At 53.9% G+C, this 23,847-nt stretch overlaps 1 protein-coding gene across 4 annotated transcripts in view; it reads right to left on the reverse strand.

Annotated features, from left to right (window-relative positions):
• Positions 1 to 23,841, reverse strand: part of PDZD4 (PDZ domain containing 4) — a 29,644-nt gene extending 5,803 nt beyond the window's left edge. Inside the window, exons 1-2 of one of the 4 annotated variants that reach the window (XM_011236742.3) lie at positions 23,450 to 23,841; positions 389 to 624 (exon numbers count right to left, since the gene is read on the reverse strand). In XM_011236742.3, coding sequence (XP_011235044.3) covers positions 389 to 624; positions 23,450 to 23,509 — 296 coding nt within the window. In that variant the 5' untranslated portion in view covers positions 23,510 to 23,841. Of the gene's footprint in view, positions 1 to 370; positions 625 to 23,449 lie in introns of all 4 variants that reach the window. The other 3 variants (XM_011236741.3, XM_019809522.2, XM_019809524.2) reach the window with 3 other exon arrangements.
• Positions 23,842 to 23,847: the final 6 nt, after the last annotated feature.

Here is a 23,847-nt window from a genome sequence, read left to right on the forward strand (position 1 = left end):
GCAGAAGACGATGGACGGCAGAGGAGAAGAGAGGATGCAGGAGGAGGAGCTGAGGCCCTCAACCTTCCAGGAGAAAGGTCCCAGGATGCTCCTCCCTTGGCCCTGGGGGGTAGATACCAAAGGGAGCCTGTGTGTGAAGCCTCCCCTGGGCCCTTCACTGGCTGGTGTCCAGCCTGAGGCTGCAGAGGCCTAGAGATTTCTGAGCCCTTGGATGCCACAGTCAGCTCTGGAGGCCAAGGAACCTGCTTCCTGCCTGAGAGGGCAGGCCAGTCGGCGTCTCCCTGCCACGCCCAGAGCTGCGGCAACGTAGCCTCTGGGTGGCATGCCCTCTCTGGAGGCAGGGCCCGGGGCCCTCCTGAGGGCGACTCACAGCTCAGACAGGACGTACGGCTCCAGGATGACCATGGGCGGGGTGGGCGGGCGCAGCTTGCCCAGCGCCATGATATGCTCAAAGGTGATGTCGGTCTGAGTGCCACTGTCCACCAGCTGCAGGTCATGGCATGAGCTGTCCCCCCGGAGGCGGGGGCTGCGTCTCAGCACCTGGATCACTAGAGGCTCCTTGGAGGAGCGCAGGGCCTCCAGGGTTTGCTCCTGAGACAGCTTGGAGAGCTCCTTCCCGTTCACCTGTGGCAGAGACACGCCCCCGTGAGAACCCGCTGACCCACACCCCAGTCTCCTCAACCAATGAGTGTGCTCTCCACCCTCATTCCCGGGTGAGCCCCACTTCTCAGCCCTACCGCTACACAGTACTGTCTGGGGATGCGGGAGCCCCTGTGCTATGCCCCGGTCTGGGGGCTCTGCCCCCGCCCTACAACATCCTTCAGCAGGAGCCACCCACGTTTCCATCCACCTCACTCCAGGACCTGCTTCTCTTTCAGGCAGCACTGAGGCCAGAGCTAGTGTCTAGAAAATCCGCGGAGAGTCCCCCTTGGCAATGACTGCACATCTGTTGTGCTCATCTGACATCGGGGCTGGAGGAAGACCTTGACTCCTCTCCCAGTGGGAGTCAGTCCATAAATGGGTTCAGGCAAGAGGTTTGAAAAGAGTACGCAGACACGAAGGACAGGATCTCTGTCCTCAAGGCAATGACAGAGTCGCTGAAGAGAAAAGGTGACACACACAGAGCCTCCGGACATGGCAAGACAACCTAAAGGAGGTGCCAAGGAAGTGACCCTTATAAGACCACCGCCATTTCTTGGGTGCCTGATGTGGGTCTCCCCCAAATCCTGACCCCAACAACCCATTGTGCAGATGAGGAAACTGAAGTTCAGCAAAATGAAGGGCGTGAGTCAAGGTCACAAGCTGGACCCAGTTGCATAGTGGTCAGAGTTGGGGAGAAGGCTGGCCTGGTGAAGTCTCATGGGAAGAGCAGGACCAAAACTGGAAGGTGGAGTGCTTTCTGGGGCCAGCTGGGTGGAGCGAGGTGTGCCCTCAAAGGAATTGGGGGCACAAGGCTGGCCCCAGCCCAGCCACTGATTTCTGCAGCAGCCTGTATGCACTGGGCCCTGGGACGGTCACCCCAGGCCATGACCTCAAGGTGCTCCTTGGTGTGGAGGCAAGTAGACTAAGGACCAGACAGGCACAGCCAGAATTCAGGGCATGCGCCATGAGACCAGTGAGGGGCAGGAAGTAGGGATCTCTTCTAATTCACTCAGCAGCTGGTGGAGGGGCTGTTCTGGGCCCAGGGAAGACACACACCAGCAAGGATACTCCAAATGGCTACATCCCGTGGGTCACCAGGGAACCAGACCTTTGAGAGGTTGCTAAGGAAGCGGAGGGCCAGCCACACCCCATCCAGGAAGGGGGGAGGGAAGGTTCCCTGAGCATCGGGGAAGGGAGAGAGGGAGGCTTGTTTGCCGGTGGAAGCAGAGTCCCCCTAGTCAGCATGGAGATTTCAGGGCCCGCCACGTTGTCCCAGTCTCTGAATTCCCACAGTGCCATCTACGTCCCTGGGAGTCTCAGGGCGTTGGGAGTTCTGCAGAGAGATGCCCAATCCAGCCGCAAAATCATGTCTTCCGGCTGCTGTGTAACAGACCAAGCCCTGGATGTCATTCCAGGGAGACAGCTGTCTTAGGAAAGCGAATAATTACCTATCTGCTGTTTCATTCTGTCCTTGTGGATAAGAATGTCAGGATTGATGTCTCCCCTCTCCACAAACTTTCCCTGGTCAGAAAACATTTTTTTAACTACTCTGGTCTAATGATAAAAGAGACACAGGTTCATTGTAGAACATGTGAGAAATACAGAAAACCATAAGGAAGAGCACACAAATCAGCCATGAAGGTATTAGTTTCCAACTGAAGGTGAGTGTGAGATTGTGGTCAGTACCGCCAGAGAGGCGGCAGTATAAGGGGGGGGGCGGGGGAGGCTGAGTGCCCCGGAGAAATTCGGGAAGCTGCAGGCAGTACAGAGAGGGGATGTGAGGAATGGCCTCCAAAACCTAGCAGAGGTGGTTGTGAAGCTGTCAGGAAATCTGGGAGCCAGCTGTTAAACAGGGCCCTTATCAACACTTCGATGGGGTAATCTGACAACAGAATGAATTATATTACAAACAAAGGCGATAAGTACTCCGAGCTCATGACTTTCCAATGATTTTACTACAGTCTCCTGTTTGCGCTGTTAGGGTCACTGGGCCTCGTGTGTCTGGAGACAGGTGATGCTGTATAACGGTGTGTGCCTGTGCGTGTCTGCCCGCGCCAGTGAGGCCATGACGGGAGTATTTACACCATGCAAGTAGGCAGCTGCTCCGACCCAGGGCTCTGTCTCACATTTACCAGCTCCCCACGGCCCTTAAGTCAGGGACTTCCCTAAAATGCAGACGGGCTGGGCTGTCCTCAGGATCGCCAGGGGCTGGGTGTCCCCCGAAACTGCCCAGGCAGGGCCACAAGTGTGCAACAGAAGGCTCAGGAGATGGTGAGAAATGCAGCAATGGCTTTCTCTCTCTGGAATCTGGGGGCTAGCCTGCAGCGGCGTTGCTATGGAAACTGGGCCCAGGCAGTAGGGAGGGGAATACAGGGTGGGCTGGGACGCCAAGAGGACGCTGGTGCAGAGATGGGGTCATCACAGTGAGGCCTGGGATGCCCAGCAGCGCCCTCTTGACCCACGTGCTCCTTCAGCGTCCCCTCTCCTTTTCCTCAGTCAGCGGGCGCTCCCAAGCTAATGAAGTAAGTGGGGCAGAGACAAGCCGTGAGGGACTAGACGCGAGCCCCTCCCCGAGCCGGTGAGGGCTAAGCGCAAGGTGCGGAAGTGCGCAGTGATGAGCAAAGTACCCCGGGGCCAGGCACAGAGTACCGACCCAGCGCTCAGCCCACGCCTCCGCTCCGCTCGTCGGGCCTCGAGCCCGGCCCTTGGCCCGCCATCGTGAGTTACAGAAAAGACCACAGGCACCTGCTCCAGTCTCAACAGGTCTGAACCCAGGCCTGCTTGCCCTCAGATTCCCCACCTCAAGTCCCATGCAAATGTCTCCACAGCCCAGAGGCTCTCCCCACCAAAACACCCAAGACCCACTCCTGCTCACCACGTCCCTCCCTTGCTGCCACCACTCCAAGCCCCTGACAAACAATCCAAAAAGGATCAAAGTCCTAAATGGACAAAGCAAAACTGCCTACCTTGGAGGTGAGAGAACAATGTCCATGATGTTGGAATAGAGAATTCTTAAGATATAAACAATGGGCAAGCGTTATACGCAGGTAATGAATCATGAAACTTTACATCAAAAACTAGGGATGTACTGTATGGTGACTAACATAATATAATAAAAAATTATTATAAAAAAATGGAAAAGACATAAATTTGACTATGTTAAAAGGTAAAACTTCCGAACACATTCCTACTGCACATTCCGAACAAAGGACAGAAACACAGTGAAAAAACAAGACAGGCTAAGAGAGGATCCTTACAATGCATAGAACTGATAAAGGATTGAATATTCTATAAAAAATCCCAACAAAACACTAAGAAAATACAAACAACACCGTAGGAAAACCTGCGCTCACAGAAGCATTGTCTTCGTAGCCAACACTGGAAACGGCGCAAGGACCCACCGTTGGCAGAATGCATTGAAAACTCGCGCTGTGTTCCTATGTGTGGTATACGGAAGCACTCCAGGAGCGCACGAGAAAACACGCGTCAGAATGACCAACCCAAATCCCTTCGGCGAGGAGAGGAAAGGAATGGGGCCAGGGATGGGTGGGCACGGGTGGCTTCAGATCTTTTTAAGGGAAAAATGCTGAGGCCAACAGGCCAAAATCGAGGTGGGTGGCAGTATGTGCCCAATGCCAAACTGATGAGCAATACTTTTCTGTACTTAAGAAATATTTCAAAACAGTTGCACACGGAGGTCAGCCAGCGGCAGGGAGGCCAGCTGGGCAGCTCCTGCTGCCGTCACCTACTTGGAGGGGGAACGGGATGAGCTCCCGGGCTGGGGGGCAGGTCCGCGGGAGAAAGTGACCTTTGCAGTAACAGCAGCTCTGGCCGGCTCACCGGCCACTCTGCCAGGCTGTGTTCCGAGTGCTCTGTGCAAGCATGTCACGCATCGAAGCAGAGGAAACAGGGCCCGGGAGGGTGAGGAACCCGCCCAGGCCCTGGGTGCTGAGTGGAGAGGCCAGGGCACGCCTTCTGTGGAGCAGCTGCGGGGGCCCTGAGGAGCCCGGTAGAAGAAACCCCCCCTTGCCATATAAGCAAGGGTTGGGGATGTGGGAAGGGGGTGTCCATGAGGGTGGCAGGGGGTGAGGGCAGAGGGCATGTGAGTGTGGGCATGTGGGAACGGGCACAGAGGTGTGGGTAGAGTGTTGTGTGAGGGTGGCCTTTGTGCACGGGGTGGGGTGGGGATGTGGGAGTGGGTGGCTTGGGTGGTGGGTGGTAGGTCTTGGTGGTAATAGGACCGACTCTATGACCCTGTGTTGAACCCCCTTCTCCTTCTGGAGGGTCTTCTCTTCCCCTCCCTCCCCCTGCCACCTCCCCACTTAAGCTCTAAGTGTCAGCCTATACCATGCCCTCTCATTTGTCCCCTCCCTCATGCATCCTTCCTTCCTCCCTCCATAGCTGCTCATCACTTCCTGGCCCCCTCCTGTCACCTCTACCCACTCAAGAACCGGTGCCCAGATGTATCCATCCCCAGCCAAAGAGTCACACTCGCTGGCAAGCGGACACATGCTCAGGAGCCATGAAAGGCCCAACGGACACCCAGGGAGAAAGCATGCAGCACAGAGGGGACCCTGGTAGACCCAGCATGTGAGCAGGGCTTCACAGCCCTGAGACCGGACTCCCCTCAGGCTGCCCAGGAGGCTGGCTGCAGAACTCATTCACTTTCCCACCTGGGAAGGCCTGAGAGGGCCCAGCAGAGGTCAAAGACTCAGCATGGGCCAGAGGGCAGAGAGCACATGTTCACACTCAGCTTGGAGGGGAAGCCAGGCCCCGAGGGGCCCCACCCGAGCTTCCAACGTGGCCCTCAGCTCTGCTTCTGTGTCCGTCTCTCCTGCCAGGCCAGGGCGCCTTCTTTTTCTTTTTCTTTTTTTCTTTTTTTTTCATTAAAGAAAACTTTTCAAAGATGTATCTATTTATGAGAGAGAGAGAGAGAGAGAGAAAGAGCGAGCATGCACACTCGAGTGGGGGGAGGGGCAGAGGAAGATACTCTCCAAGCAGACTCCCCACTGAGAGCATGGCCGGGGGTCTCGATCCTAAGACCAGTGAGATCATGACCCAGGGCACCTTCTTATATCCAGAAGGAATCCAGAATTAGGATCACATTGGAAACGTCATTTCCAGTTCAGGGAGAGCAATACCTTCTGGCCACGCCCATTGTCAGAAACTCTCATCATCAGAAGATGCTGCCTTCGTCAAGTACAAACCTCCCTCCCTTGGAACAAACCCAGAGGAAATCCACTTTCCTTCCAACACTCCACATATGCCTGAAGCCCACCTGAAATGTCCCACAACCCCCCCGCCCCACCCCAGTCCCTGATGACTTTCATCTTCTCTAACACTCCGGAGCGGGCAGGCCTGGCCTTGTTATGTGCCAGGCATTATTCTTTGCCTTATCTGGAACCATCTTTTGGCAGCCAATCCTGTTGGTTTCATAGTGTGCTTGCAGAGCAAACAAACCCTCAAGCCCTGCCTGGCCTGCGACAGACTTCATGCTCTCTAGTCAGGAACTCTGCGTGCACAAATCTATTTGCCCAGATGGGCCCAAGTGGGTTGACCTGAGACCCACAGCTCTAATCCAATCCCAGTTGAGCTAGAAGTCACTTCACTTCCACTGTGGGGAGAGGGGACCCAAGCCTTAGAGGCACCTCTTTGCTCAAATGTGGCCCAGGTGGCCCTGACACGGCCCTGGCAGATGGCCTGGTTCCTGTCTACAAACTGGGAGAGCACTCACTGTCCTAGATCCCCAGGCAGTGAAGCACCTTGCCAGTCCAACCTCTACAGGCCCTAAGGGCAGTGGCCACCTCCAGACCCCAGGCTGCTAAGCAGCCTTTACCCTGGCTGACCCTGTCACCCAGTCACACACTCTCGGTCTGAACCTTTGGCACTGTAAAATGATAAACTTTCTGGAAGAATTTGTCAATAACTATGAAGAAGCTTGCAAATGTTCATCATACCCCCCTGACCCAATACATTTTCTCTAAGTAATAGACCCTAAGTAATAACAACAGATATTACGTGAATTACAAGGATGTCCAGAGCAGCTTTTTTGTGCTGGTAAAATACACCTGACATGAAATTGGCCATTTGACCATCAGATGGTCAGTGGCATTTAGCTCCTTCACACTGTTCTCAGCCATCACCTCCGTCTCATTCTGGGACATTTTCGTCCCCACAAAAGGTGACCCCCACCCATTCTCTCCACATTACCCCAAGCCCCAACCCACACCACTCTCTTTTCTGTCCAGATATAAACAGAATCGTATAGTATGTGGTCTGATGTGTTTGGCATCACTCCTTAACACGTTTTCTGGGTTCGTCCATATTGCAGCAAGCATTAGTATTTCATTCCTTCTATGGCTGAGTAACATTGCATTGTATCCCATAATATTCCTTCATATGGATGGAGCACATTTTGTTTACCCATTCATCTGTCAATAGACATTGGATTGTTTCCACTTTTTGGCCGCTGTGAGTAATGCTGCCATGAATATTTGTGTGCAAGTTTTTGAGATCCTATTTTCAAGTCTTTGGGCTGTATACCCGGGAGTGGAAGTGCCGGGCCCTCTGCTCCTTCTATATTTAACTCAGTGAGGTACCAGCATTATTTTTTTTTATTTTTTTATTTTTATTTTTTATTTTTTTTTAAATATTTTATTTATTTATTTGACAGAGATAGAGACAGCCAGCGAGAGAGGGAACACAAGCAGGGGGAGTGGGAGAGGAAGAAGCAGGCTCCTAGCAGAGGAGCCTGATGTGGGGCTCGATCCCATAACGCCGGGATCACGCCCTGAGCCAAAGGCAGACGCCCAACCGCTGTGCCACCCAGGCGCCCCTACCAGCATTATTTTTAATGCCAACAACTTCACAACACTCTTAAGCGTAAGTGTCTACTTCGTACAGCTGCCCCAGCAGTCTTCCAGTAACACGCCTGTGTCTCAACAAAGATATAACGGGGCACCTGCGGGGCTCAGTCGATTGAGCGTCGGACTCTTAGTTTCGGCTCAGGTCATGATCTCAGGGTCCTGAGATCCAGCGTGGCATTGGGCTCCACTCAGCCTGCGTGAGACTCTCTCCCTCTGCCCCTCCCACCCTTCAAATAAATAAATCAATCTTATTTATTTTTGAGAGAGAGAGAGAGCACAAAAGCGGGAGGTGCAGAGGGAGAGGGAGAGAAACTCAAGCAGAAACCGCGCTGAGTGGAGGGGCCCGACACTGGGCTCGACCTCACGACCCTGAGATCGTGACCTGGGCCGAAACCAAGAGTCCAAGGCTTCACCACCTGTGCCAACCATGCACTCCAATAAATAAATCTTTTTTAAAAAGATATAAAATGACATGTGAATTAGGATGATTACATATAAAATATATGTTTATGGAAAAAGGCTGGGAAAGAATATATAAAAACACTGTGTGAGGGAAATCTGAGATTTTCTCCCCTTTTCCCCAAACTTTACATAACATGGCTATACTGTTTTTTGAAAAAAAAAATGTTTATGAACCGGAAAAAAAAAAAAACACCGTTGCTGGAAAATTCCCACAATAAAATATTAAGCAAAAAGACCTGCTTAGAGTGCAACGCCAATTCTGGGAGCATGGATCTGGGTGAGCGGGAGGCAGCCTGGCTCGGGGCAGAGGTGGGGAAGGAGGGGAGCAGCTGGGACATCTTCCTAGCTTGGAGGGTACATGGAGCTCACGGGGCTTTTGAAATGATTTTTCATGGATGCATACGTTACATATATTCATTCATTGCTCTGTGCGTATGGGTTCAACGTCACACAATACTTTCTTTTTTTTTTTTTAAGATTTTATTTATTTATTCAACAGAGATAGAGACAGCCAGCGAGAGAGGGAACAAGCAGGGGGAGTGGGAGAGGAAGAAGCAGGCTCATAGCGGAGGAGCCTGATGTGGGGGCTCGATCCCAGAACGCTGGGATCACGCCCTGAGCCGAAGGCAGACGCTTAACCGCTGTGCCACCCAGGCGCCCCCACACAATACTTTCTTTAAAGACTGGGAGGAAATTAATGAAGATGGAAAAGCGGTAGCAGTGGCTATCTCTGGGAGATAGTATTTACAGGTGACTTTTCTTACCTCTTGTTCTTTCTAGTATTTTCTCCAATGCACATTGCTTTTATAATCACAGAGAAAACATACAAAAACAACCTAGCCCGTGATATATTCGGAGCAGCTCTCAGTTTCCCCGAGGCTCCAGACTCTGTGGCAGGTGACTGGTTTGTGCTCCCGGCTCCAGGGCAGCCCAGGCTGGGACTGCAGCCTCCAGGCTCAGGCCCCTTGGGTGCCCATTAAAGGAGAGCGGCGGTAATGAAGTCACATCGGACTCCACATCCACAGCCAATCTGAGAAGGATCAGGAGAGGCCCTGCTTTCCTCCTCTACTGCCTTCCACTTTCTGCCCGGCTGTCCCAAAAAAGGGGCCTGGAGTCCCAGAGGGAGTGAAGGAGGCCCCGGTGAGGGGGGGGAAGCTCGGGCTGTGGGCTCCAGGTGACGGGGGATGAATCACAGCCACCCACCCCCTAGAGGAGGTGGTCACGAGGGCCCCACACACACCCCAGGGGCCGCTGGGAGACTGGCCTGACCACGGGGCTGGCCACTTAGCGTCAATGGGCCTCAGGCCCGGGGGTGGGGGGCAGGACTGAACAGACACCCTCCCCATTCCCCCAGCACAGCGCCCCCTGCTGGCCCCCTACTGGCTCCCTCTAAGGGGGGATTTACAGAAGGCTTCCTGTGGGTGATCGAGGTGTGGGCCCCAGTGTCTGAGCAGAAGAGGACAGGAGGCCCCTGGGGCCGGGGGAGCACTGACCCCGGCAGGGAGGCAGAGCAGACAGGCCCCCAGGTCTGCCTTCAGTAGGAGCCTGGGGCCACCACACACACAAGGCCCACCCCAGCCCTTCAATGCAAGCCAGGTCACAGGGGTAGGAGCCCTCCCTCTCAGGGGGTAGACAGGTATAGGGTAGCCAATCAGGTAGGGGGGTGAGGAGACAACACACAAGCTAGGTCAGGGACCTACCTCAACCCAGGCTCTAAAAGAAGGTCGGGAGGGAGTTGCAATGGGGGAAGGACTTCCTCACAATCAGGGGTGTTGGCGGTGAGCGAGGAAGGTGGGGGATGTCAGAGGCTGTAGTGGGGATGGATCTGGGCGACTGGGCTACTGCCCACTGGTCTCTCTCGTTCCAGGGGGCTGAAGACGGGACTCCTGGGACAGACCTGTGTGGTCTTGCACGCAGCTTCTCCAGGGAGCAGAGCGACAGTGGAGAATGAGCCCTGGAAGCAGGGAGGTCTCCCCTCTGCCCCAGGGCACCCTTCTGGAAGCTGAGAGGCAGATTGCTTCGAGCCTGGTTGGAAGGTGGGAGGGGGAGGGGGCAAAGCTGTATTTCAGAAGGTCGGTGGCAGGGAGTCCAGGAGATGAGGTCAGCACAGGGGTTATGGGTACACAAGTGACTCTCTGCGTCCCTGGGCAGCTGGGAACCACTGGAAGGAAGAGGGCACATGTCCCTTCTCCAACCGAGCACTGAAGAACAGTACTGAAGAACAGCACTGAAGAACAGCCATGAATAAATAAGACAGATATGATCCCTGTGCTGGGGGAGGCTAGTGCCGGGGGCGGGACCCAGGCCAGAAACAAGCAAATAAGGCCGTTTCAGATTGCATTCAGAGGGCTGAGTTATGTGGTAGAAACTGCTAAAGCAGGGATTGCTTTAGATCAAGTGTGCAGGAAACCAGCCTCCCCGGGGTACCTGACCTAAGACCTGAATGATGACAAGGAGCCAGGCTCGGTAAGGATGTGAAAGAACACTCCAGCCAGTGCTAAGCCCTTGGTGCTCTCTGGAGAACAATGTGCACACACAGGAGAGGCCACCCATCGCCCCAGCCTCTATGAGGAGCACGCAGGAGGGGACCACGTGGAGGCAGGGGGAAGAGCACCAGGCAACCACAGTGGCCCAGACCAGAGATCATGGTGGCTTGGCCTGGGATGGAGGTGGCAGTGTAGAAGGGGACTGCCAGGACCTGCTGCTGGGCTAGGGACGAGCCAGGGAGGAAGGATGCCTGACAAACTCAGGGTAGATGCCTGACATCACTCACCATCAGGAAAGTGCACATCGAAAGCACAGTGCGATCCCCCCTCACGTCCACTAGGACGGCTGGCATGACGAGGTGGAAGACGAGTGTTGATGTGCTTGTGGGGCTGTCAAATCGGGCAGTGGATGTGGAAAAGTCTAGAGCTGTACCACATGACCCAGCAATGCCACAAGAATTGAAAATAGGCATCCACACACAAACGTGCACCCACCTGCCCCTGGCAGCACCACCCACAATACCCAACACCTGCAAGCAACCTCAGTGTCTGCCGACAGATGGGTCAACCCAATGTGGTAACGTCCACGAGGTGGATTATCCCACCGCATAAAGGGAAGAAGACCTGACACATACTGCATCATGCACGAGAACAGTCTAGCCAAGTGAAAGACAGCAGGCCCAAAAAGCCACATACTGTGTGATTCCAAAACAGGCAAATCCATAGGGACAGAAAGCAGAGGAGTGGCTGCCAGGGACCAGGGGAAGGAAGAATGGGGAGCGCCTGCTTACTGGGTACGAAGTTCTCTATTGGGGTGATGAACGTGTTCTGGAAATAAACTGGTGATGGTTGCACAACACTGCAAATGTACATGTCACTAATGGTAAACTTAATGTCACAGACTTTCCCACAATAAAAATATAAGACTGCCACCCAGATCCACAGAGACCACAAAGGTGAGGATCACTGTGGACGATGCAGGGGCTGGGGTAAACACGGGAAATGGCCATGTTTTATTAATGGAAATTTTTTTTCTCGGATTTGAAGTTCCTGAGACATGCGTCCCAAAGCATAAGATGGGGGGGGGGCACCTGCGTGGTGCAGCCAGTTGAGAGACCACTCTTGGTTTCGGGTCAGGTCTGATCTCAGGGTCATGAGATGGAACCGCGTGTGGGCTCTGCTCTCAGCGGGGAGACTGCTTGGGTTTCTCTCTTTCTTCCTCTGCCCCCGCCTTTCTCTTGAAAATAAATAAATAAATCTTAAAGAAAAAAAAGCGGGGCGCCTGGGTGGCTCAGTTGGATAAGCGTCTGCCTTGGGCTCAGGTCATGATCCCAGGGTCCTGGGATCGAGCCCCGTGTCGGGCTCTCTGCTCCGCGGGGAATCTGCTTCTCCTTCTGCCCCTCTTCCCCATTCATGCTCTCTCTCGCTAACTCTTTCTAAAATAAATAAATAAAATCTTAAAAAAAAAAAAAACCATGAGAGGGGGTGCCTGGCCGACTCAGACAGTGGAGCATGCGACCCTTGATGTCAAGGTTGTGGGTTCAAGCCCCACGTTGGGCCTAGAGATTACTTCAAAATAGAAATAAATCATAAACAAAGTCATGAGATAGAGGAGATGAATGGGGATTGAATGTAGACAAGAGAAGAGGCCCATGGAGGACCATGAGGCACATTTACGTTAATCAGCTGAAGAGAGAGACCTAGAGTTTACAGTCAGCCAGAGAGAAGCTAAGGAGGAAAGCTGAACAAGACACCCCATCAAGGGGGAGGGAATGGCTGGCCCAGCAGCCTGAATGGCCTTGGACATCTGTTAAGAGGAGGTGGCCACAGCAGGGACGGCCTGGGTGGCTTAGTTGGTTAAGCGTCCGACTTTTGCTCAGGTTGTGATCCCAGGGTCCTGGGATCAAGCCCCGCATCGGGCTCCCTGCTCAGTAGGGAACATGTTCCTCCCTCTCCCTCTGCCATTCCCCCTGCTTGTGCTCTCCCTCTCCCTCTGACAAATAAATAAAATCTATTAAAGAAAGAAAAAAAAAAAAGAAGCGGACCACCGCAGAGTGGGACACCCAGCAGGCTGGGCAGGTGGTGAAGCTCCGCCTGTATAGACACAGCCTTTGGGGACTTTTGCAGAGAATGGGGTCAGAGGAGCTGGGGGAGAGCACTGCCTTTGGGTTTTACTAGGAGACACCTGAGCGGTCTGAATGCTGATGGGAGGTGCACAAGAGGGAAACTTCAGGCCAAAGAGCTGGGCGAGGGTGGGGGCTGCAGGCGCCAAGACCTTGGGGGACATTGGGAGTAGGCGCGGGGAACACCGGGGAACAGAAGAAACACCAGTGGCAGGTGAAGGAGGCATAGGGGTAATGAGGGGACACGGAGGCAGGAACAGCTACGCGGGAAGTCCAGCAGCCCGGAGCGATCCGGCTGGGGCCAGCGGCGGGTGGGGAAGCCGCTCCGCCCCGCTCCGCCCCGCTCCGCCCCGGCCCCGAGCCTCAGACAAAGAGGGCGGCGGCGGCGGGGCCGCGAGCGGGCTTGGTTGTCGTCTCCCGGAGGGGCCGTGGGCGCCAGTCCTCTCCCACCGTCGGCCGGAGCGAGTCTCCGGGCCCTGAGCTAGGGAGGCTGGCGCATTGGTGCGGAGGCTCCACGGGAGGCCCTCGCCATACTTCCCGGTTGCTGTGATGCGGCATCTCTGCGCGGGCGAGGAGGGAGGGAGGAAGGGGCTGAGAAAGGAGCCCTGACCTGGGTGCCGGGCGGGGCCTGCGACCCCAGGGAGGCCTGCGAAAGGCCCCTTTCACTCGTGGTAACACGGGGAGTAGGGGGTTACCTACATAAATGTCTAGCGGGGCCCACGGCTGCTACAATGAGGACTCTCCTAACCCCACTGTGCGGGTTGGGAAACAGACAAGGAGACAACAGAACCGGAAGTTGCCCTTGCGCCCTGAGTCCTGATCGATGGCTCTCAGCTCTGCTGACAGGAGTGTCCCGGGCTCAGACAAGTGTTATGGGGACCCCCAAACCGACAGAGCATGGGGGAGAAAGAAAGCAGAGAAGGGAAGCCTGAGCCAAGGGCAGGATCTCTGCACTCCTGTCTTTTCAATGGCCCAGGACAAGTCCTCACTCCTATTTTCCCAACTCTGGATTTTGAAAATGGTCAACCCACAATGATGTTGCAACATCTGACAGTGGATACCTGCATTCTCCTCAGGCAGATCTCCCCCACAGTACACATTCCCACACCTGCTCTCTCCTTTCTACACACACATTTTGCAAGCAAGATGCCAACACGAATGCTTGCATTCCAGGAGAAACCACACCACCCTTAATGTGCTCATGGATTTAGTACTGATGGAATCATCAGCCACCCCCACATCTCTACAAATGTACCACTAATGCCCTTACAGCTTGTTTGTTTTTGTTTCTGGACCCAAGATCCAATCAAGGACCACACACATTACATTTGGTTAAGTCTTTAGTATCCTTTAATCTAGAATAATCTATCCACTTTTTCTTTAACTTTCATGGTATTGACTTCTTGTTAGAGTCCAGGGCAGCTGCCTCGAACAATGCCTGAGTCTGGATCTGCCCTCATTAGATTCAGCTTAAGTGCTTTGACAAATTGCGGGGTCTCACCCCCTCCCCACCAACAGCATCAGGAGGCACTGGGATCAGGCTTGATTTGGTTTAGTCACATGGTCAAAATCATGGCTGCCAGGTCTCTCCTTTTCCCTTCCTAATTTACAATACACCTGGGGTAATACCTTGAGACCCTGTGACCATCTTGTTCCCTGACAACCTTTATGTAATGGTTTTACCATCCGAGGATGATCCTTGCTTAAATGAATTCCATCAGTGGCTACAAAATGCCTTAGTTTCTAAGAATTCTAGCAGGGCCACAGCAGTACATTCCATCATCACATGACTGTCCCAGAAAATGGCATGCCCCCAGTCGTGGCTGCCTGGACAAACCAGGCCACCCAACCCAATAACTGTGCCCACCCCTTCTTGCCCAGGGGCAGGAGAAAGAAAAGGAAGCATGGGGGGTCTTCATCTCAAAAGCCTTTTTAGTAGTTTGGGAGTGGTGTGTATGTCTGGGAGCCCAGGTGAGCTGTCTGCGTGTTGGTGAGGATGTAGGAGATGGGAAAGCAGGCTTGCTTAGCCAGAACACAGTATGTCCCTTGGTAACCTCAATGGAGCAGTGACCCCTGGAAACTGATTTGGTAGGTCTCAGGCGATGCCTTGCTTCTTATTTGTAACAAACTCACTTCCCAGACAATGTTGATGAGATTCAGGGCTTCACTGATTTATCCCAAGTTCATTCCTGAGGTCCTTGCTCTTGGTGTGGTTGGTCCAAGGACCAGCAGCATGGACGTGGCCTGGGAGCTTGTGAGAAATGCAGACTCTCAGGCCCGGGACCTGTGTCTATTCTTCATTTTAACAAGGGCCTTAGGGGGGAGCTGGGCTGGCCCAGAGCACCCCCTCAAGAAACCGGAAGGACGCACACATATCTGAATGGGGTTTGGACATCAGACAAGTGACTCAAAGTGTCTCTCCTTCCCTCTTCCTCCTTCCCTCCCTGAAGCTGCTGAGTGGATGGTGGTGCCCCCACAGGGTCTGCTGAAATCTGATCCATCTACCGTGGCCCCCCTGCCTTTCTAGGTGGTAGCAGGTCTCTCCGGGCACCTCTGAAGTCCTGCCTGGAAAGAGTGGCTGGAAGGAAGGATACCCCAGATGCCTGTGTGAAAAATCAAAGCAATTCTTGAGGTCATCATCAAGATGAACCTTGCGGGGGCGGAAGGGGGGGATGCACCTGGGTGGTTCAGCCGGTTGAGCGTCTGCCTTCGGCTCAGGTCATGATCCCAGGGTCCTGGGATTGAGCCCCGTGTCGCACTGAGCCCCATGATGCATCAGGCTTCCAGCTTCCTGCTTCTCCCTCTCCCTCTGCCACTCCCTCCCCCCCTTGCTCTTTCTCTGTCAAATACATAAAATCTTAAAATAAAAAAAAAAAAATCAACCTTCGGGTGTAAGCTCACAACAACTAAAAACACCCACCTGCCCACCTCTGGGCTAACCTGACTGGCCCAAGGGCATGATCCAAGTCTAGCAGCAATCAGAACGATATTCCCTATGAGATGCTCCTCGTTTCCGCTGCTCAAAGCAAGCATGAGCAAGAGGCAGGCTGCACTCTGAAGCCGCCGCTGAGCCCCAGCTTCCCAGTCTTTCCCTCTCTGGCTCCTTACTCATCTTAGGCCTCACACTTCACAACTTGGGGCTCCTCCTCCTGTGTGTTTTCTCTCCTTTCTTTCACATTACAGAAACCCTCAGAATAATACTGAACATTCTTCTGTCACTGGACATTAACTGTGTCATGTTCACGAGTTAGGCTGTCTCCATCCAACTGCCATGACTTAACCACCGTCCAAATGGCCTGATGGCAGCAACTCCACCCCCTAGCCAAATGAGACCCCAGGGGACCCAGTGCCAGGAGCGAAGGTTGCTGATTTGCCCAGGGCAATGACCCTGGGAGGCAGGCACTCTATTCCCTGAGGGGACCATGAAGTAGAGAGAAGAAAAGACCCCCCCCCCCACCAGGGCCCCATGCTGGGCTAAGTACTTCCATGTTTTTCCTTTGGTATGTGTGTGTTACAAGCATTTCTTGTTTTTAAAGCTTTAGCGAGGTATAACTGCCATCTGATGAAATGCACATATTTAGAGCGTAACACTGTAAAGTTCTGTAAATATACACCTGTGAAACCATCATCAGAATCAAGATAGTGGACCATTTCCTCAAGTATCCTCATGCCTCCTTGTCATCCTTCCCTTCTGCCCATCCCTGCAAATGCTCATCTGCCTTCCTCACTGTAGATTAGTTTGCATTTTCTAGAATTTTCTGTGCCGATGGCTCAGGAAGTCCTTGGAACTGAGGTAAGGGAGGAAGGGCATTTTTAAAATGTTGAGACAGGGACGCCTGCGTGGCTCAGTTGTTGGGTGTCTGCCTTTGGCTCAGGTCATGATGCCAGGGTTCTGGGATCGAGCCCCTTATCGGGCTCCCTGCTCATCGGGAACCCTGCTTCTCCCTCTTCAGCTTCCCCGTTTGTGTTCCCCCTCTCTCTGTCAAATAAATAAATAAATCTTTTCAATAAATAAATAAAAAAAAATTAAAATGTTGAGACAATGGAAAAACACGGTGACCCTGTGCAGATGACGGCCACTGGAATTCAGTGCCGCATTCATGCACTCCACAATTACTTCCAGAGGGCCTACTTCAGGACAGGCAGGGCACTCAGCAGCAAGGCACAATGACAGAAACAAATCCTGCTCACAGGAAGCCCCCATTCAAGGGGCAGGGAGCATGTCAGGGTGAGGAGAGCTGCCAAAGAGGATGAAGGAAGATGGAGAGAGGGGACAGCTGTGGGCCCACTGCCCTCCACCCTGCTCTCACAGCACACTGGGCCCTTCTCTCCCCAACTGTTGCCTCTTTGTTCCCAGACAGTCTCTCCCATTACAAAAAGGCCCCAGGGGAGGGATGGAGGGAGGGAGGGGTCTGTGGATCCTCAGCATAAGGAACGATGGCTGACACAGCCAGGGCTCCAACAGCAGGAGGCGAAGGAAAGGAGATGTGGGGGGGGGGATCACAAGGAAACCTGGAGGGCTGTCGTTTGGCCTCTCTGGATGTGGACAGAGGGGAGACAATGGCGGTCCTGACGCACTCGGCCTCGAGGCTGAAAGAAGAGCAGAGGTCTGGCCAGGCCCTGTAGGGAATGGGTGCCGTGGGCCAGAGGCCAGTTTCCTTTGTCACACAGGACTCCTATGCACCGGGCCTGCCAGCAAGCATGTGATTGGGGGGGAGGGGGAGGGATCAAGATCTAGAAGACTGGGGTGGCAGGGGAAAGACAAAGAGGCAGAGAGAAGCCCAACAGAGTGGGACATGATTAGATCCATGACAAAGGGGTCAAGGTGCCTGGAGAAGGACAGCGGCCACCAGCAAGCAAGGACACCAGGAAGGGCTCTCCTCAGGCATCATTTGCTTTTGTGCTGACACCACTTCCTCCCCACCTTCCAACCTCTGGAACCCGGTTCCTTCCTCTTCCTAACTCAACGTGCAAGACCACCCACCCCTCAGGATCTTTCTACCTTTTCCGAGCTTGTCCGTGTGTCGCACCCGGTTAAATACCGATGGGACGGCAGTGGGGCTGCAGCTCCGGCGTACGCTGCTGCCTGGAGCTCACTGCTGCCCGCCTGCGCCAGGACCATCCAGGGCCCAAACCAGCCAGCATCTCAACAGCCACCCAGAAAACACTCGACAACGTCCAACAACACTTCAGCATAAAAACACCCAAACTAGGAATAGAAGGGAACTTCCTCGACTTGATAAAGAGCATTTATGAGAACCCTACAGCTAACTCCTAACTCACTGTAAAGGGCCGGAAGCTTCCCCTCTTAGATCAGGAGCAAGGTAAAGATGTCTGCTCTCACCACTTCTAGTCAACATCGTACTGGAGGTTCCAGCCTGAGCAAATAGACAAGGACAAGAAATACAAGGCATCCGGACTGGAAAGGCAGACATAAAAGTATCTCTATTTGCCCATGACATAATCCCACATATACAATATTCTGAAGAAACCACTAAGAAACAATGAGAGCTAATAAATGAGTTGAGTAAGGTTGCAGCATACAGGATCCATGTATAAAAATCAACTGCATTTCTACACAGTGGCAATGAGAAAGATGAAAAGGAAGTTAAGAAAACAAATCCCGGGACGTCTGTGTGGCTCAGCTGGTTAAGCATCTGACTATTGGTTTTGGTCATGATCTCAGGGTCCTAGGATCGAGCCCCACATTGGGCTCCGTGCTCAGCATGGAGTCTGCTTCTCTCCCTCTCCTTTTGCCCCTTCTCCTTCATATAAACAAATAAATCTTTAAAACAAATACCCAATTCCTAGCTGGCTCAGTCAGAAGAGCACACAGCTCTTGATCTCGGGATCATGAGTTTGAGCCCCATGGTGGGTGGAGAGATTGCTTAAATAAATGAACTTCAAAACACTCCTTAGGGGCGCCTGGGTGGCTCAGTCAGTTAAGCATCTTCCTTCAGCTCAGGTCATGATCCCAGGGTCCTGGGATCGAGCCCGCATCGGGCTCCCTGCTCACGAGGGAGCCTGCTTCTTTCTCTCTCTGCTGTTTCCCCCTGGTTGAGCTCTCTCTATCAAATAAATAAATAAAATCTAATAAAAAATCTTTTAAAAAAGTAATAAAAAAGAAAACAATTCAATTCACAATAGCATCATAAAGAATAGAACAGCAGTAAATGAAACAACAGTGCAAAATACCATTTAAAGAAAATGAAGACCCATGTGGAAAGACATCCCATGTTCATGGGTAATACTCCATCAAAATCGATGTACAAATTCAATTCAGTTCCTACAAAACTGCAGCCGGCTTCTTTTTAGAAACTGGCAAGCTGATCTTATTCATATAGAAACTTAAGAGACCCAGAATAACCAGAACACTCTTGAAGAGTACAAAATCAGAGGACTCACACTTGCTGATTTTAAAATTTACTTACAGGGGCACCTAGGTGACTCAGTTGGTTAAAATGCTGGACTCTTGGTTTTGGCTCAGGTCACGATCTCAGGGTCATGAGATCGAGTCCTGCGTCAGAGCCCTGTGTCAGGCTCCTCGCCTAGCAGAGGATGCTTGGGATTCCTTCTCCCTCTCCCCCGCCCCTCCCCCTGCTCGTGCAGGCTCTCTCTCTCTCTCTCAAATAAATAAATAAATATTTTAAAAACTTAAAAAATAAAATTCATTCACAAAGCTATAGTAAAAGCAGAGTGGTACTGGCATACAGATAGACATTTCTCCAGAAAAGACATACAAATGGCCAGTGGCCCATGAAAATCTAGATACTCAGCATCACTCAGGAGCTGCAAATCAAAACCACAATGATACCACTTCACACACAGTAGGATGGCTATGACACACAGTAGGATGGCTATGATCAAAAAACACACATTGGGGGGACGTGGAGCAAGTGGAACCCTCTTACATTCCTGGTAGGAATGTAACAGGGCTCAGCCCCCGTGGAAAAGAGTTCGGCAGCTCCTCAAAAAATGACCCAGAATTACCATATGATCCAGCAATTCCATTTGGGGGTATATACCCAAAAGAATTAAAAGCAGGGACTGAGGGCGCCTGGCTGGCTCAGTCGATAGAGCATGTGACTCAATCTCAGGGTTGTCGGTTTGAGCCCCACACTGGGTGTAGAGATTACTTAAAAATAAGATCTTTTTAAAAAATAAAATAAAAGGGGGGGGCGCCTGGGTGGCTCAGATGGTTAAGCGTCTGCCTTCGGCTCAGGTCATGAACTCCAGGTCCCGGGATCAAGACCCATGTTGGGCTCCCAGCTCAGTGGAGAGTCTGCTTCTCCTGCATCCCCCACTGCTTGTACTCTCTCTCTCTCCCTCAAATAAACAAGTGAAATCTTAAAAAAATAATAATAAAATAAAAGCAGGGACTCAAACAGATATATCTACACCCATGTTCACAGCAGCGTTATTCACGATAGTCAAAAGGTGGAAGGCACCCCAGTGGCCATCGACGGGTAAATGGGTAACACTGTGTGGTACAGCCACACACCGAGATATTATTCAGCAATAAAAAGACATTTAGGGGCGCCTGGCTGGCTCAGTCAGAAGAGCGTGCCACTCTTCATCTCAGGTCATGGGTTTGAGCCCCACGTTGGGGGTAGAGATTACTTTAAAAAAATTTTTTTTAAAAGAAAACATGATAAATGAAAGAAACCACACATAAAACAATCATATACTGTATGGTTCATATGGCTCATTAAAGTGAAATGTCTGGAACAGGCAAATCCATAAAGAGATTAATGGTTGCCAGGGGCTGGGAGGTGTTGGGAGCAATGGGTACATGACTGCTAAAGATGGGGTTTCTTTTTAAGGTGATGAGAATGTTCTGGAATGAGATAGTGGTGATGGCTGCACAACTCTCTGAACATATTAAAAGCCACTGACTGCACACTTTATCAGGGTATGCTCAATAAAGCTGTAGTTTGTTTTGTGCCTGTGAGACATCAGAAGAAAAGGGCCTGGAACTCAAGGCTAGGACTTGGGGTCCTTAACCTGGGGGTTCAAGAATCTAAGGCACAAAGAAGTGCCCTGGCAAGTGGTGTAGGTGTGCATGTGCATTTCTCTGGGCCGCACTGTGCCCCATCTGGGTCCCTAACTCTCATAACGTGCAGAGGCCACCGGCAGGTACAGACTGGACAGGGAGAAGCACCATTGACACTAGGGGGGCACCAGCGTTTAGGGGAGTACAGGAGCCAGGCAAGAGGTCTGACTGGTCTTTGGGGGCAAAAGCTTCTTTCTGCTCCGAGAATAGGACCGGACTGGGCCAGGAAATGCTCTCCCTGCTGTGCCTGGGACCCCAGCCCCCAGAAATGGGATCATCTGGGACTACTAATGGTTTTGACTTGGTTTTCCCGGCATTCCAGCTCCTTTTTATTCAATCTTCTTTTGTCTCCCCTTAATTTTATTTTATTTACTTATTTATTTTTAGAGGGAGGGAGGTGCAGAGGGAGAGACAGAGAATCTTAAGCAGGCTCCACACCCCACGCAGGAGCCCCACGCTGGGGCTTGATCTCACCACCCCGACATCGGGACCTGAGTCAAAATCAAGAGTCGGTGGCATAACAGACTGAGCCACCCCAGGCGCCCCTCCCCTTCGTTTTAAAGGATAGTTCCTCTTTTAAAACTGCATCCAGGGGGCGCCTGGGTGGCACAGCGGTTAAGCGTCTGCCTTAGGCTCAGGGTGTGATCCCGGCGTTCTGGGATCGAGCCCCACATCAGGCTCCTCCGCTATGAGCCTGCTTCTTCCTCTCCCACTCCCCCTGCTTGTGTTCCCTCTCTCGCTGGCTGTCTCTATCTCTGTCGAATAAATAAATAAAATCTTTAAAAAAAAATAAAACTGCATCCAGGCTCTGAGTCTGCCCAAACTTCTGCAGGAGCTTTGAAAGGGAGCAGTGTCCCCAGAGACTGATCTGTGATGGCTGCAACTCAGACGAGGAAACTGCAGAGGGCAGCTGGCATGCAGGCCCCTCCTCCTGGGGACCTATCTCCCCACGGCTTGGGGCTCTCTCTCAAGGAAAGCCTGGCTTTGAACTTTCCTGCCCAGGTTCATCTCAAGTCCTCCTCCAACATGGAGCCTCCCTGTAGGCAGTCCCAGCCCCAACTGTGGCAGCCTCCCCTCGCTCACTGCCAGGGGGAGCCCCTCGACCCCGGGTCATTTCAAACCCGTATGGCAGCGCAGGTCGCCCTCCTTTCCGCACAGCCCATGAGATCGGCCTTAAATTAAATGCTACCTCAATCCCTCTCTGAGGAAGTCAAGAGCCAACAGCTTTGGAATTGCTTGCCATTTGGTGGAATCATTCCAAGAAATGAAGGCGTGAGGGTGGGATTCCACCATGCCACCAACCAACCAGTGCAGCCCGACCTTCCGCCTGCAGCCCCGGTGCCCACCGCTGGGATTCCAAGGGACTGCCTTCCTGTCCCAGAGCGAGTTATTACCGAACCCGATTCCACGAGCGGGCAATGACAATGGCCAGGCAAGATTTCCAGACAGCAGGAACAAGACGAGAGGAACGGCCCGGAGGCGGATGGCGAGAATGGAAGAAAGGCAAGGGGCAGCGAGCGGGAAAAGCGGAGGGCCGCGCGCCCCGGGAGACAGGGCCTGAGAGAGGAGCGGAGTGGTGTGGCCAGGGCAGAGCAAGATTCCCCGTCCTGCCCCTTCCCGCTCACAGTGGCCAGAACTAGGCTCACAGCACCAAAGCTGGGCTCCCGCGGCTTCCCCAATCCCCCGAGACACCGATTCCTCCCCCACCCCCACCCCCACCGCGCCCCTGTGGGTGCCTACAGGAGTTCCCTCTATTCTTCTAAGGAGACCCCATTCACCCAGCCAACACCGCATCGACCAGCGCTTGCTCCCCAGTCCTGACCCATAAGCCCGGAGTTGAAGTGCATACCTGTCTGCGTCGAGTCTGACCCTGGGTCCCGACTCCCTCCGACCTCGAACTCCCTCCACTTAGCCCCGGGGGCGTCTCAGGCCACACCATCCGGGACATTTCCCTAGACACCTCTCTGAGCGCACACAGAAAGTACACACACGCGGGGCCGGAGGAGCCTCCGCGCACACACAGACGGGGCACAAGCACACACTCACGAAGTCACGCCACGCACAAGCAAGAAAGCCCCGGTCCGGGCCACCGGGCTGGGCTTGGGTTCCGAGCGCGCGGCCGGGCATATCCCCTCCTGCCCAGTCGAGCACCTCCCGGTCCACGCCCCCCGCGGCTCTGGATCCAAGGCCCTGCAGGGCAGAGAGGGAGACGGGCACCGCTGCCTGCAGACAGCCCTCCCCTCGCTGAGACCGCGGCACCCCAGCCTGGGAGCGCACCATTTGGGTAGGGCCAGAAAAGTGGGTGCCAGGATAAGCTCCCCAGCCCCAGACCGCCCGCGCGCTCCTGCGCCCCTGGCCCTCAGGGCCCTGGATTTGGCCTCCCCCCGCGCCGCGGGTGCCCATCTCCCTCCCCCGCCCTGGGTCCAGCCGGGCGAGCGTGTGCAGGGAACGGAGCCCGTTGCTATGCAACCTTCATCCAGCGCCGGCGCCCGCAGCACCGCGCCTCCGGGCTCCTGCGCCCGGGGTGCAAGCGCGCCGGACCGGGCTGAGCCCAACTTCCCAAGCCAGGCCGATCTGGACCCAGGGTTCACGTCCCCATCTACTCCGGGCGCCCAAGGGATGCGCCCTGCACCCCATCCCCACGCAGCTCCCCCATCTGTGACTGGTTCCCACGGAGCGCCAACACCCAGCAGCCCCAGAAATTGAGGGCGGGAATGGCTCCCTGCCTCTTCCTCTTCCAGCCCTTCAGCCCTCCCAGGTTTGCGACCGGCTTCTTCCCCAGGTGGCGCCCACGCCCCCCGCCCCAGCGGCCCCTACCTGAAGCATCACTTTGTACTGCTCCTCCGGTTTCTGAACCACGCACATATTACATCCCATGGTGCTGGCCAGCGAAGGGAGGAGGGCGGGAACGGGAAAACGCCTTTCACTGGCCGGAGTGCGGGACCTCGGGTCCCGGGCCCGGGCCGGGGGCCATACCCTAGCGCAGGGGGCGGGCCGCCTAGCAAGGGAGGGGAGGACACCCCCGGGGGAGGGGCAGCTCCACGCCCCTCGGGTTAACTCAGCTGGCTAAGGCCAGGCGCGGGCATGCTCCCTCGCACCCGGCCAGGAGAAAAAGGGCAGCGGGGGATGGGCGGGCGTGCCGGGCGTTGCTGGGCGACGGCCCCCCAGGAGGCGCGGGGGCGCCGGGCCGCCGGGGGCCGTCAGGGGCCGTGGGC

The sequence above is a fragment of the Ailuropoda melanoleuca genome, chromosome X, assembly GCF_002007445.2.
Source record: "Ailuropoda melanoleuca isolate Jingjing chromosome X, ASM200744v2, whole genome shotgun sequence".
NCBI classification, from domain to species: Eukaryota; Metazoa; Chordata; class Mammalia; order Carnivora; family Ursidae; genus Ailuropoda; species Ailuropoda melanoleuca.